The 14,081-nt window shown below is 55.5% G+C and overlaps 1 protein-coding gene across 1 annotated transcript; it reads left to right on the top strand.

The window, feature by feature from the left end:
* The first annotated feature begins 2,088 nt into the window (after positions 1-2,088).
* ITFG2 (integrin alpha FG-GAP repeat containing 2) lies at positions 2,089-11,968 on the top strand. The gene is made up of 12 exons (XM_065887473.1): positions 2,089-2,277; positions 6,123-6,218; positions 6,780-6,821; positions 6,916-7,087; positions 7,846-7,985; positions 8,427-8,575; positions 8,939-9,036; positions 9,150-9,203; positions 9,304-9,395; positions 10,432-10,549; positions 11,330-11,503; positions 11,616-11,968. The coding sequence occupies exons 1-12, from the start codon at positions 2,182-2,184 to the stop codon at positions 11,717-11,719; spliced, it is 1,335 nt and encodes a 444-aa protein (XP_065743545.1). The 5' UTR covers positions 2,089-2,181; the 3' UTR covers positions 11,720-11,968.
* The last annotated feature ends 2,113 nt before the right edge of the window (positions 11,969-14,081 follow it).

Here is a 14,081-nt window from a genome sequence, read left to right as displayed (position 1 = left end):
GGGAAAAGAGAAAACAATGGAGTCATACATACAGTGAAAAGAAACAATTCAGAACTAAATAAGTTTACACTTATTAGAGGGAAACATTTTAAAATTGATTGTTTTTCCACCCCTTAACCCTAGTATGAAGCTTAGGGTTTGAGCCAGGATGAGAGAACAGAGATGTGGTAGTGCGGTACAAAGCAGCATGCAACTCCTCCGTAAGCAGATGGATTTAAAGCACCAGGTACACACATGTGACCCAGAGCCTTAGAATGGACCTGGCCAGCCCCCCAATACACCACAAGAAACAGAAACCTAAGGGTACCTACAGTCCCCAGCGTCTGTCCAGACTATCTCCTCTTTGCCGTTCTGACCTACTGCTTCCTGTTCTCATCTTATCTGGCCATGAGAGCCACAGGATCTCTAGGGGTAGGGGTGCTGTGGCTCTCGTGGCCATCCCCTCCCCAGCTATCACTTGTAAAGCATGTTGCACGTATATTATTTCATGTAATTAGTGCAACCACCCTGTGACCTTGTCTCCTTATTCCAGTCTTCTGGGACTCAGACCGGAATTGTTTGAGCCAAAACCCCACATCCTTTCTGTCATTGACTGCCAGAGTTCCTAGCAAAGTCCTCAGGCTAGAAATCACGGTCCCCTCCCCGGCCCCAGACAAAAAGGTCCTGCCCTCCAGGGCCCTCTCCCACTAGGTTCAGATGTAGAAAGTAGGCCAGCCCTGATCCAACATCCCCAGGTGAGGTAGACGTCCTTATTTTTACAATGTTGACTCCTGAAAGACCAACGTGTAGATCAGTCTGGGCCTGCAAACCTAAACCTAAAAATATACCGAACACCTGTAGAATCTCACAAATAATACTTTTGATATCCTGATTGATGAGGCTCAAGGAAAGGCTGCACTGGATTCAACATGGAAGGTTTCCCCGAGGCCAGCCTTGATGGCGATGTCCCATTTACGCTACGGAGGGGGCCCCCCGAGGGAGGGAAGCAAGAGCTTTGTGCCGGGGGTGGGGGGGTGGGGGTGGGCAGAGCAGACCTAGAATCCCAGCGACCCCGATTTCTAGCCTGAGGACTTTGCTAGGAACTCTGGCAGTCAATGACAGAAAGGACGTTTTGTTCGGGTTTTGGCCCGAACAATTATGGTCTGAGCCCCACCTCCATCACTTTCTGCCTTGTTGCTTTATCTTACTGAACTCGTTTATTCATCCAAAAAACTGGAATAAGGAGACAAGGTCACAGGGTGGTTGCACTATTTACATGAAACAATAATTGTGCAATGCGCTTTACAAGTGAGTTTCAAACTTTTACCCACAGAGCACACCCACCGTGGGACAAAAAAAAATTTTTTTTGATAAGCCAGTATATACACGTATAAATATATACAATTGAAACAAAGGTTTCACAAAAATAATACTTACCTTAACTACTTGAGATTACTTAGCATTTTCTCTCTTTTTTTTTTTTTTTTTTTTTTTGCGGTACGCGGGCCTCTCACTGCTGTGGCCTCCCCCGTCGTGGAGCACAGGCTCCGAACGCTCAGGCTCAGTGGCCATGGCTCACGGGCCCAGCCGCTCCGCGGCATGTGGGATCCTCCTGGACCGGGGCACGAACCCGCGTCCCCTGCATCGGCAGGCAGACTCTCAACCACTGCGCCACCAGGGAAGCCCGGCACTCTCTCTTCTATTTCGGTTTTTAAAAAGCTGGTCCAATTCACTACCCTCATTTCAAGACTCATAATGGGGAGCTACGCAGTTTTTTTTAAACACTGTTGGAAACCACACAGTCATCGGTTATTACGATTATTGTGATTCTCAGGGATGGTCTGACGGCTGGGAATCTTCACTGCCAGGGCAACAAAGGACAAGGTCAAGGTTATTAGGTCAAGGCCGCGAAAGCCCTGTTGCCAAGGAAACGGCTCGGCCAGGCCAGCGTCGGCTGACCTGGGCGCGCAGAGTCTGCGGAGAAGAGGAATGGCCCGAGGCCCTGTCACTCAGCCCCGCCCCCACGCCAGGCGCGCCGGAAGGCCCGCCTCCTCTCTGAGGTTAACCGAGGAAGGCAGCGATTGGAGGCGCAGGGGGTGACGTAAGCTCCCGCTGTGGGTGGGTTTCCGCTCGGGCGGCCGTCGGGAGGGGCTCCGGGAACACTTAGCGGGGCTCTCCGGTCCCTGAGCCCTGGGAACTGCGATGAGGTCGGTTAGCTACGTACAGCGCGTGGCCCTGGAGTTCAGCGGAAGCCTCTTCCCACACGCCATCTGTCTCGGAGACGTCGATAACGACACGGTCAGTGCATGCGCACTGGAGAGACGCAGCCCGTCTGCGACCGCGGGGTGGGGCGGAGCGGAGGAGGCCGCCCGCGGCGGCGTGTGCGTGCTGCGAGTGCGTACGGTGTGGGCGTGGACGGCGTGCGTTGCACGGCGGGCGGTGCGGGCTTCGCGGGCTGCGCGCGTACGCACGGTGCTGAGAGCTGGATCGGGAAGGGCTGTGTGGGCGTCTCGGGTACCCGGTATCCTGGCTGGACTGGTCCGGAGCCCTGCTCCAGTGTCCTTCTAGGGACTCGCGTACTGGGTGCACTGCCTGGTCAGTCACTTGTTCCCAAGAGGAGTCTGTGAACTGTGGTGGCCGAGTTCCCAGCTCCTCCGGGGCCGCCTTCCCTTTCAGAGCGTCGGAAGTGGGCTAAGAGCGCGCGTGCGGCTCCTGCGGGAGCACCTTCCGCACCGCCCGGCTCGGCCCGGCCCACCGGACTGCTCTCGGCGCTTGGCCGGGGCGTCTCCGCCCGGCGGGCCCACCTCGGTTGAGTTACTGGCTCAGTGTCCATGTCCCTTTCCTCCCCCAGCGGTCCTTCCTTTTCCCGTCGGTTAAGTGACTTAATACAGATAGAGCAGGTAGAACCGTATCTGGCATTCGGTTAACGCTCAGGACGCGTTAGCGTCGTCGGTAGCGTTTGATTGTGGGCCGAGGGCTCTGCTGCGTTCTGGGAATTCAAAAAGCCCTAGCCCGCAGGTAGCTCATCGTGGGGCGGGGGAAGGGTGATAGAAGAATAGGGAAATGTAGTGAGGCCCATTGATTACAAGATGTAAAGGGTTCTGGGGTGAAGCATCCAAGGGAACGGTGGCCGTTGATGGTGTGGGACATTTTTTTCCATAATCTCAGTTTCATATGAAAAGCTGACAGAGAAAGGAAGTGCGCTCTTTCTGTGACCTGCGTCCGCCTTCTAGAGACTGTCTCCCCACTGGTGTCGCCAGGCTTCCGTGGGGTCCTCGAGGGTGTGCATGCAAAGCACATGGTTGCTCTCCTCTCCTACCCTCTGCCCCCGTCGCTTCTCTGCCTCCCTCACATCTCATCCACACCTCCCTAACTTGTCTGTGCTCTCTTCCCAGGGAAAAAAAATTCGGGCTAAAACGTCCCCATCACTCACCCCCCAACCCCGCCCCCAGCCTCCTTTGCGCTGTGACGGAAAAAGTATTTTATGAGGCCTCTTGGCTCTATCCTGTCTAGGGAGGAAAAAGTTATTCCCATAAATTTGTGTTATGTTTTCTGGGCTCTCTCGTTTCTTCATATGCTCAGCAGTATAATTTTATGAGACAATCAAGGGAGGCATTTTAAAATAGTACATTAACGCAGTGACGTTAGATGTGCGTTATTTTCTATTTTACCTGATTGTTTAAAAGGGCACACGTGCCTTTTTTTCCTAGCTTCACAGTGTCAGCTTTTTTTGGCAATTGTACTTTTCTAAGGGAATTGCACACTCAGTTCTGCAATATTAGGTATATCACGCTACTTTTTTGGGGGGGGGAGGGAAGGCGTGGGTGTGCCGTGCAGCTTGTGGGATCTTAGCTCCCCGACCAGGGATTGAACCTGGGCCTCGGCAGTGAGAGCGTGGAGTCCTAACCACTGGACCGCCAGAGAATTCCCTACCTCTTTTTTTTTTAAACCTTAGTTGTAAGCATTGTAAGCTCTGTAAGGATAGGAATTTTAAAAACTTTTTTTCACTGCTGTATTCCCAATACTTAGTGCCTGGGACATAGTAGGCACTCAGTAAATGTTTGTTGAATAAATGAGGGTTGTTATTAAAGGCAAATGTCATTATGTATCTCAAAGCAATTTGAAGGGTTTTGCCTGTTATTAATAAATATAATTGAAAGAAGGGCAAGTAGGTGAGGTAGTTGGCTACTACTCAGGTGTGGTACACTCAGCCTGCATGAGTATGGATAGAAATTTTGTTACTGATTCTCCAGGCCAGCCTTTGGAGATTTGGGGCAGGAAAAAGACTTATTTCATCCCATTAAACCAGTAACCTAAAGTTATTTGCGAGTAATTTATTTCCTGCTAAGTCAGAGGGAGAAGCCAGGGATAGAATACACACCCTCGAGAACCCCACGGAACCAGTGGGGAGACGGTGTCTAGAAGGGGGACGCAGGTCACAGAAAGAGCACACTTCCTTTCTCTGGTAGCATTTCTGACTGAAGGGGTACTCTGCAGCCGGGGTTCTTTAGTGTCACTGAGTAACCTCCAGAGGCCAGAGCCGGGATGGACCACAGAGGAGCAGAAGTGCTGGGGAGCAGATGGGCAACCCCGGAATTGTGCTCGTCCGGGTCGCCTACTGAGTTGTATCTACTCACTCACTGCACTCACCACGCTGTTTTACAGTTTTATTCCTTCGTCTGTGCCCTTGTTAAACTGAGGTCCTTCTCAGCAGTTGTACAACTGTGGATCTGTGGCATTTGTCTTTGGGCCCCTAACGGGTTGTTCAGCTTTCCCTGAAAACTCAAGGGTTGACTGGGCATTCTCTTTCATTCTGATTTTTCTTTGTTAAAAAAAAAATCCTTAATTTGTCATTAAGTAAACATTTATCGAGGGCCCACTATGGACTGTGGCATTTATTGAATGAATGTATAGAAAAAGAGTGAATTGTGTGAAAGATGCTGAGATCCCCAAGCCTTGGAGGCATTTAACTGGAAGCTGAAAACCCCCTGTTATTCTTGCTGTTTGTCAGTCACCTTTCTAGATGCTTCCCTCCGTTAGCTCGGTTCTCACGGCAACCTTATGAGGTGGATAGTCCTGTGATCCTCGTTTTATAGATGAAAAGATTCAGGCGTAGAGGGCTGGATTCAAATTCAGGCAGCCGCGCTCGGAGGCTCTGCGCTATTCAGCCTTTCCTGTGTGTCTGCAGAAGTCCTCCAGGGTGCAGAGGGTTTGATGTAAATAGATAAACTTGTTTTATGCTTCTGTTATCTAGTGTCCCCACCAGAAACTGCCGTAACTATTAAAATATAATAAATGTGAGCTTCAAATCATTATTAATAAACCCCAATTTGTTTCTCATTTTTTCTTACTGTTGATCTGTTATGTCTTTGTTGCCTTTAAAATTAAATCTCTTGAGAATCTAATATTCACTCTGAGGACAGGAAGGGGTGTTAGCTGTCCCCCCAAGAAGGAATCATGAAAGTATTTCTGGAAATGGCATTTGGAGCCAGCTGGCTATCATCGTTAGCCCCTTGAAAGGGCGGCCAGCCTTTGAGGAACCATTGGGAAATGGGGAGCCCACATGTAAACGGCGAAGAGGCTCCAGACCCTCCTGGGAGCTTAGCCACCACTAGGGGGCACCAGAGGCCCAGAGCTGGGATGCTGCCCCTCCGGCACCTCCGCCAACTGTGTTCACTCAGACGCACCAACGTCGAAAGGCCTTGCCAGGGGAGGGAGGACCCCAGAGCTGACGTTGTCTTTATTTGGCCCCTGATTAAATATGAGCTCTGAAGTTAAATTCTCCAAAGGTTACGTATTTGGGGTCATTTTCCTAACGTGTCCCATGCGTAAAGACAAATTAGAAGCGCCGAAAGCAGGCGTGTGGGGCATTGAGCTGTTCAGATGTCAGACTTTTCTGAGACGGAGCACAGATCCTGTATTGGCCCGTCTCTAACCTGCCCTGCCCTCAACACACACATAGCCCTAACTGGAGATAAGGAACCTGGGAGACGGTGACTGTGTTGGTCTCGAAACCTTGCTAATAAAGTTGATGACGGTGCAGGTTGAGGTCTCGTGACTTCCGCAGAGTGGGCCCAGTCGAGAAGGGCTTGAGTGGCTCGGCAGGACCCCAGCCTAACCCTCTCTTCTCTCTCCATTTGAAGTTAAATGAACTGGTGGTGGGAGACACCAGTGGAAAGCTGTCCGTGTATAAGAACGATGACAGCCGGCCGTGGCTCACCTGCTCCTGCCAGGGAATGGTCAGTATTCAGCTCCCTGGGTCTCCAGGGGGAAGGGACCCCTCCTGCCCAGGGACTGTCGAGGCTGGGCCCCACGCATGAGCTCCCCAGCGTGTCCGAGGTCGCCAGCTACTGGTTAAGGGTTCATTTGAATCGGAGGGAAGCCCCCAGGCTTCCCAGATGTCATGCCCACACACAGCCGGCTGGTTTTCATCTTATGCGGTGCAGTGACTCCCTTAGTTCTTCGTGGATCTGCTGAGGTTGTCTGATCGTACGAAGTGTAGTAGAAAATGGGGGCAGTCATTTGAATACGTCTAGAAGTATGATAGTCCGGCTCTATTGATGTAGTTTTTGTTTTGTTTAAGCCCAAGTTGTCTTCACTACCCCAGGTCCTTACACTGCTGTCTGGTGAACTGGACCCAGAGCACAGTAACGGGATTAGCCCGGCCTCTCGATGTGGGGCGTGCGCAGGAGTTTTCAGTGAATGACGGTGATGAGAAGCCCGCTCCGTGCTTCACAGAGGTTAGGGAGCACTGGGGACCCTTAGCGTGTCCCCCTGAGCCCCTCTTTCTTCTTTTGCAGCTCACGTGCGTCGGGGTTGGAGATGTGTGTAATAAAGGAAAGGTAGGAAGCCCAGGGTGCTGCGGGTTTCCCTCGGCCCATCCCTGACTCCTGTGCTCTGACGACCAGCCCCCTCCTCTACCTCTGTCTCTCCCAGAACCTGGTGGTGGCCGTGAGTGCCGAGGGCTGGTTTCACCTGTGTGACCTTACGCCCACTAAGGCCCTGGATGCTTCTGGGCACCACGAGACCCTCGGCGGGGAGGAGCAGCGCCCAGTCTTCAAGCAGCACATCCCCGCCAACACCAAGGTCATGCTGATCAGCGACATCGGTGGGCGTGGCTGTCTTGCAGGCAGCCAGGGAATAGGAGTCAAGGGGCAACAGAGCAGATCTTGAGGGAGCCAGGGGTCTCATCAGTGTTGGGGCAGTTGTCATGCATTTAACGCCAGGCTGCTGAGCTCCCGTTATAAACCAGGCATCGTTCCGGGCACTGGGATTGCAATAGTGAATAAAACAGACAAAAGTGACTGCCCTCTTGGACCTTTACTAGGAAGGGACAGAAAATAAACACTAGCAATGTGGTAAGAAAATTAAATAGTATATTCGAAAGTAGTAAGTGCCATGGGGGCGATCACCCACGGAAAGGGGCTGGAGGGTGTTGAGGTAGAGTTGGCTGTTCTAAGTGGAGTTGTCAGGGGAGTCCCTGCCGAGAAGGGGACAGCTGATCAACAGCTCAAGGTTGCAAGAGAGTGAGCCGCTTGGATATGGGGCTGGTACTTGGGCCAGAGGCTGTCTCAAAGGTGCTGGTAGGGATATGGGTGCACCAGGGCACTCGAGTCGTGTACCCGGGGGAAGAAGCGACCGGCCCTGCGAGGCAGCTGTGTGGCTCTGGGTGCAAGAGCAGGCAGGGGAACGGGTGCCTGGCTCAAGGGGTGACGTGGCAGCTCGGCAGGGGGGCCCGAGGTCGAACCTGATAACCAGTGCCAGTGGCGGTGGTGCTAGAGGGGCGGGGAGGAGGGCGTGCTTGTAGGACTGCAGCTGGCGAAGACAGGTTTGGCTCCAAACTCGTCTCATTTTCTGGATCCACAGATGGCGATGGCTGTTGCGAGCTGGTGGTGGGTTACACAGACCGCGTAGTCCGGGCTTTCCGCTGGGAGGACCTGGGTGATGGCACCGAGCATCTGACAGGGCAGCTGGTGTCACTCAAGAAGTGGATGCTGGAGGGTCAGGTGAGAGGCTGAGCGTGGGGGCCACAGCCCAGGAGCAGGATGGACCTCCCTCCTGGAGGGGGCTTGTGGGAGAACAGGCGGGGGCTGGGGCTCAGGGTGGGAAGGAGGGAAAACCACCTTGTTGACAGAGACCCAGAGGAGATCACTTCGAATCAGGGTCTTAGGGGAGATGGCCAGTAACAGGCCGACAGGAAGGAACTTTGCGCTAAGAATTAGGGATGTGATGGTGGGTGTGTCGCGTCGGTATCCGCGCCGCGGGAGCGCAGGTGCTCCCTGTGGAGAGGGTGGCACCAGCAGGAGCCCCGTGGACGCTGCACTTCCCCCTGCTGCTGCCCTGGAAGGCTGAGGACATGTCCCAGGGCCCCTGCCCACCCCCGTCCTCTGCAGGCTTTCCCCTTTCTCTCGCCAGCAGTTCCCTTAAGCCCCTATTCTCTGGTGCAGGTGGACAGTCTCTCGGTGACTCCAGGGCCCATGGGTCTTCCTGAGCTAATGGTATCTCAGCCAGGCTGTGCTTACGCGATTCTGCTGTGTACCTGGAACACAGACCCTGGGCCGCCTCCCACCTCTGAGGGGCCCGAGGAGGGTACTAGGTAAGGGGGGCGGGCCTGTGGATGGTGGGGTGCCTGGCAGCGAGGTGGGCGCCCACAGCCGTGGATGGGTCTGTGGTTGGAGCAGCTTCAGCTGGGTCCCGGCACAAGCACCTCTGCCCCATTAAGGAAGGTTATTTCGGGACCCAGGGAATCCTGACCCTGACGCAGCAACTGGAAGAGGTTCTGAGATTCCAGCCTGGCAGCTCCGTCCCTCTCTCTCGACTTGCCCACTGGCCCAGGTGGGGTGGGCGATAGGTCTCCCAGCTGATTCGCGTCCTGGAAGCTCGCACAGAGATGGGGCCCACGCGGGTCCGGAGAGCCAAGCTCTGTTGGGCTCCCACTTAGCCGCCGTCCCCCACCCAGGGAGACCCCCGCTGCCCGAGACGTCGTGCTGCACCAGACGTCCGGCCGCATCCACAACAAGAACGTCTCCACTCACCTCATCGGCAACATCAAGCGAGGTGGGGCGGGGCGGGGCGGGAGGTGCAGGGGTGAAGGGGGAGGGGAGGTACAGCCTTGCCTTCCGCGTTTCCTTCTTCCGGTCCTTCTACCGCCCCTCCCTCTGCGCCCGCAGGCCGCAGCCCCAAGAGCGGCGCCTCGGGCCTCTTTGCCCTCTGCACCCTGGATGGTGAGTCCCTCGGGTCAGCCGTGGGCCGTGCAGGGTGGGCAGTGGTGTGCCCGGGGTCTGCGCAGGGTTCTGCCCCCAGCCCGGCCGCCTCTCCCCACAGGGACGCTGAAGCTCACGGAGGAGGCGGACAAGCTGCTGTGGTCGGTGCAGGTGGACCACCAGCTCTTCGCCCTCGAGAAACTGGACGTCACGGTGCGTGGGGGCCCATGGGGGCCACTCTCCCTTCTCAGCCGACTCCGCCTTTACCTCAAGGCTCCCTAGACAGGCCTGGCGCCCGAGCTCCCCTCACTCCACGGGCTCAGCGCTGTTCTCTGTGCCGCTGGGGAAGCTCCCATTTCAGCAGAGCCGATGGCTCTAAAGAGAAGCAACTTGTTCTTAGGGTCCAGAACTGAGTTGCTCGCCCATCTGCAGATGTCCGCACACGAGTGTGTGTTCACCAGAGCTGTGGCCCCTGGGTCGGCAGGTGGGGCTGCGCTGATGCGGCCGTTGTGCCCGCTTGAGGGTCTAGGAGAAGAGGCGTGAGGCTCTGAGGTCAGGTCAGGACAGGCCTGGCTTTGAGTCCCAGCTCTGCCACCTCCCGGCCGGGTGGCCTTGCGTGAGTGAGTTTGTTTCTGTAAGCTGGCACTGCCTCAATATAAAATGGGAGTGACGTTGCCTACTACTTAGGGCTGTCGCGAGCACTCTCGGGGGGGTGGCTCATTCGGCAGCCCCCTCTGGTGCCAGGTGCCGGGACGTGTTTGGTGAGAAGTGCAGGGGGTTTGCCTTCCCAGCTGTTTGTCACCCGGAGCCGAGTCCACAGCTCCCGTAATTTCATCCACCCGGTCAGGAAGCCTTTCTAAAACAGCTCCTGGGGACTTCCCTGGTGGCGCAGTGGTTACAAATCCGCCTGCCAAAGCCGGGGACACAGGTTCGAGCCCTGGTCTGGGAAGATCCCACGTGCCGTGGAGCAGCTAAGCCCATGCGCCACAGCTACTGAGCCTGCGCTCTAGAGCCGGCGAGCCACAGCTACTGCAGCCCGCGCGCCTAGAGCCCGTGCTCCACAACAAGAGAAGCCACCGCAATGAGAAGCCCACGCACCGCAACGAAGAGGAGCCCCCGCTCGCCGCAACTAGAGAGAAAGCACGCGCGCAGCAACAAAAGCACAACGCAGCGAAAAATAAATAAATTGAAAAAATAAAATAAAACGGCTCCTGGCCACCCCTGCATCCCTGTCTCTGGCCTTTTTCAGGGCAACGGGCACGAGGAGGTGGTCGCCTGTGCCTGGGACGGACAGACGTACATCATTGATCACAACCGCACCGTCGTGCGCTTCCAGGTGGACGAGAACGTCCGTGCCTTCTGTGCAGGTGGGACCCTGCCCTGCGCCCCTTGCTAAGCACACCTGTCCCCCTTGCTTCCACTCTCACTGCGGCCCCTGACACAAGTCTTCGTAAACAAACGAGTTCTTCAGCTCTTCCGTTAGAGGGTGTGAGTGGGTACCAGATTGCCATCTTTACAGTTTTAACTGAGAGGAGATAAAAGACAGTGAGGTGTCTATCTTTGGATATTTTAAAGGATCAGATGTGGGGGGCAGGTTGTTCAGAAAAAGAAAGAGTCGGATGAGTTCTTGTCTGCCTGCTGTGTGGAGATATGGGAAAGTTCCTCCCCATCTGAACATGTCAGGACTCTGAAGACTGTTCTCCAAGTTCCATTCTCTTAGTTCCAAATCGGGGACCTTGGGAAGCAGCGTTAACTCCCTTGGGGGTGTCTCTGGTCACTGAAATGGTAACACTTGAACGACGCGCTGGTGCCACGTTGCAGTGACCTGGGAAGAGGGATCACCACCCAGGAGAAGCCGCCCCGCGTTACCCTGGGGCTGTCACTGAGATGGGAAACCAGCACGTGTCACCTCCTAGGACACTGTCCTGCCTGGGCTTTGTTACTGTGGTTCTCCGTATCTGGAATGGGCCAGATATTTTACGTTTTACCTGCTTTACTGAGTTCCCAGCAAGGAAGAAACAGAAAGAGGGCCTTTAGTTTTCTGCTTGGCGTCCACGGGCGGGTAGAAACTGCTGACACGGATGCCGCCCGCGCCGGGCATGAACCTCCCCGACCTTTTTCTCGTACCCCCGCCACCCCTCCCCCAGGCCTCTACGCCTGCAAAGGGGGCTGCAACAGCCCCTGCCTCGTGTACGTCACCTTCAATCAGAAGATCTACGTGTACTGGGAGGTGCAGCTGGAGCGGATGGAGTCCACCAACCTGCTCAAAGTGCTAGAGGCTGAGCCGGAGTTCTGCGGCCTGCTGCGGGAGCTGGGGGTGGGTGAGTCCTGGGGGCGGGGCTGCTGCAGGAGCTGGGGGTGGGGGAGTCCTGGGGGCGGGGCTGCTGCGGGAGGCCAAGTCCCAGCAGACCCACCAGCCCCTCTTGCCCGCAGACCCTGACGACCTCCCCGCCGCCCGGGCCCTGCTTCATCAAACCCTCTACCATCCGGATGGGCCACCACAGTGTGCCTCCCCAGGCCTCTGCGATCCCTCCTAGCTGGACCGGCCGTCTTGGCTGAACGGGACCCTTCTGAACCTCCCCACCCCGCAAGCTGTCCATGGTATTTGCAAGACAGGGAGCGCACATTATAGAGGAAGGATGGCGGCAACCCTAGGGGGACTGGGAACTGTAGACCTCATGGTCTTTCTGGTGAAGGAGGAGACGAGCTGCTCCTCTGACCCTTTCCTTGTGTGCCTCGCCCATCACACCGGTAGGCACTGTCCCCTCTGCCCCTTTCCTTGTGTGCCTCGCCCATCACACCGGTAGGCACTGCCCCCTCTGCCCCTTTCCTTGTGTGCCTCGCCCATCACACCGGTAGGCACTGCCCCCTCCCCAGAGCTCCCCACTCTTGTTGTGTGGGAAACAGACTTGTTTGTGAGGAGGGACTACAGATCTCTCGCTGCTCCCCAGCCAGACTTTGGGGCCAGTGGCGCGATGGCAGTGAGGACCCACCCCCAAGTTCCATCTTTTGTGGCACGGCTCCAGGTCACTGACGTCAGTGATTGTTACACGAATGGCGAACCACAGATCTTTGACTTATGATGGGTTTCACCCTCATAAATCCATCGTAAGTTGAAAATATTGTAAACTGAAAATGCATTTCCCACACCTCACCTACCGAACGTCACAGCTTAGCCTACCCTGTGTTAAACGTGCTCAGAACACTTACATCAGCCTCTAGCTGGGCAAGGTCACCTAACGCGAAGCCTACTTTATAGTAGAGCGAGGGACATCTCACGTAATAAACTGGACACTGCGCTGGAGTGAGAAGCAGGATGGTTGTAAGTGTATTGGTCGTCCGCCCTCATGATTTTAAAGTCTGATGCAGGTTTACAGTCCAGGCCACGATCAGAACGATACCCTGGGCCGTTTATATCCCTTCTTCTCTTGATTCCTGTGCTCTGAATCAGTGGTTTTCGAATTGTAGGTTGCGATCCTTTGTTGGGTTGTGGTCGGCAATTTTTTTAAATAAATGAGATAGAATAGACTAAGTAGGACAAAAAATACGGGAGTATGTTGCTCACGTGTAGGGAAGGATTGTTTTGTTATACTTGTATGTGTCCGTGCACGTGTGTGTACTGAGTGCGACGTAGAATACACTTCCTGCTGAGCTGTGTTCAGAGGAGTTGGAAAGCCCCTGCTGTCAGTTATAGTGAGCCCAGCCGGAGGCGTCAGCCCGAGGGAATGTCCCCCTTCACATTTCCTTCTGTAAGGGGGCAAGGGCAGAGTGATCATTCAGTGTCTGAGAAGCAGAGGCGGACGCTAGCTAGGACAAACAGGTGTTTATTCAAATGGAGAAGCCACTGAGCTGAGGGCCTCCTTGGGCCTGGGTCTGCAACTGCAGAAGCAAAGGAGGCAGAAGGGAGGGGGACAGGGAGAGGCCCGGGAGAGCAGGGGTCGAGGAGCACGGCCAGAGGGGCCAGCGCACTCTCACACCTGTGCCGGTGAGCCCCTCTCCTCTCCTCTGGGTGCAGAGGACTCAGCCGAGAAAGGTATGGCCAGGGCTCACGGCACATCCTGGTTCTGCTCAGATCTAATCTACTCCAGGCTCAGGGTTTTGACTCCGACCCGAGTGTCCTAGTCCCCTGGTCAGGTTAGTTACACCACTGTCTTCCTCTCCCCCTAAATCCAACATATGAGAGACTCAAACCAGCCAGAAAGGCACCCGGGGGCCTGGCCCTTTGAGGTTTGGGCTCTTCACAGGGAAGGTAGCAAAGCCTCCTTGTGTCTTTGCTGGACTCGGGGCCGGGTGGGGGGGGTTGGGTAGCCACTGATGCCAGAAAAAACCAGCTCAAGCTCAGGAGGCCAGAGATGAGGGGTGGGAAGAAGGTCTAATGAAGTGGATAGTTCTAGAAATAAGTAGGAATATTGGTCAGGTTAAGTCTGGGTCCTGGCAACGCCACCATCCTGTCTGCCTTGGGGGGCAGTTCCCCACAGGGCTCTCCACACATACCCAGTGGGTGAGGAAGCAGGTGGAGGGTACGTATTTGGAGTAAATAGTAGAGGTTTACCCAAGGTTTGCGCAGGGCATCAAATAATAACTGGCTTCAGACGTTTGCAGCCCCAGAAGAGGCAGCCGATGAAGGAACCCCCGGCCCTCGTAGGCCAGGCATTCCTCTACTGTTGTGGTGACCGCTTCTCTCCCGCGCAGCTGTGCGCACACCAGAGAAGTGGACACAGCAGGGCCAGGGGCCCGGGCCGGGGAGGGGGCGGGCTAGTTGTGAGGCGAGCCACGCGGAGTCAAGGCCTCGACGGTGTGCGGGGTGGACGGGGCAGGCAGGGGCCTGCGGCAGGCTGCAGCCTTGGACTCGGGCCACCCCGTGCTGTGCCAGGGGCCCAACCAGGACCCCGCTCTGCT

The sequence above is a fragment of the Phocoena phocoena genome, chromosome 11, assembly GCF_963924675.1.
Source record: "Phocoena phocoena chromosome 11, mPhoPho1.1, whole genome shotgun sequence".
In the NCBI taxonomy this organism is placed as follows: domain Eukaryota; kingdom Metazoa; phylum Chordata; class Mammalia; order Artiodactyla; family Phocoenidae; genus Phocoena; species Phocoena phocoena.
Note: the sequence above shows the minus strand (reverse complement) of the source record. Positions and strands in the feature narration are given on the sequence as shown.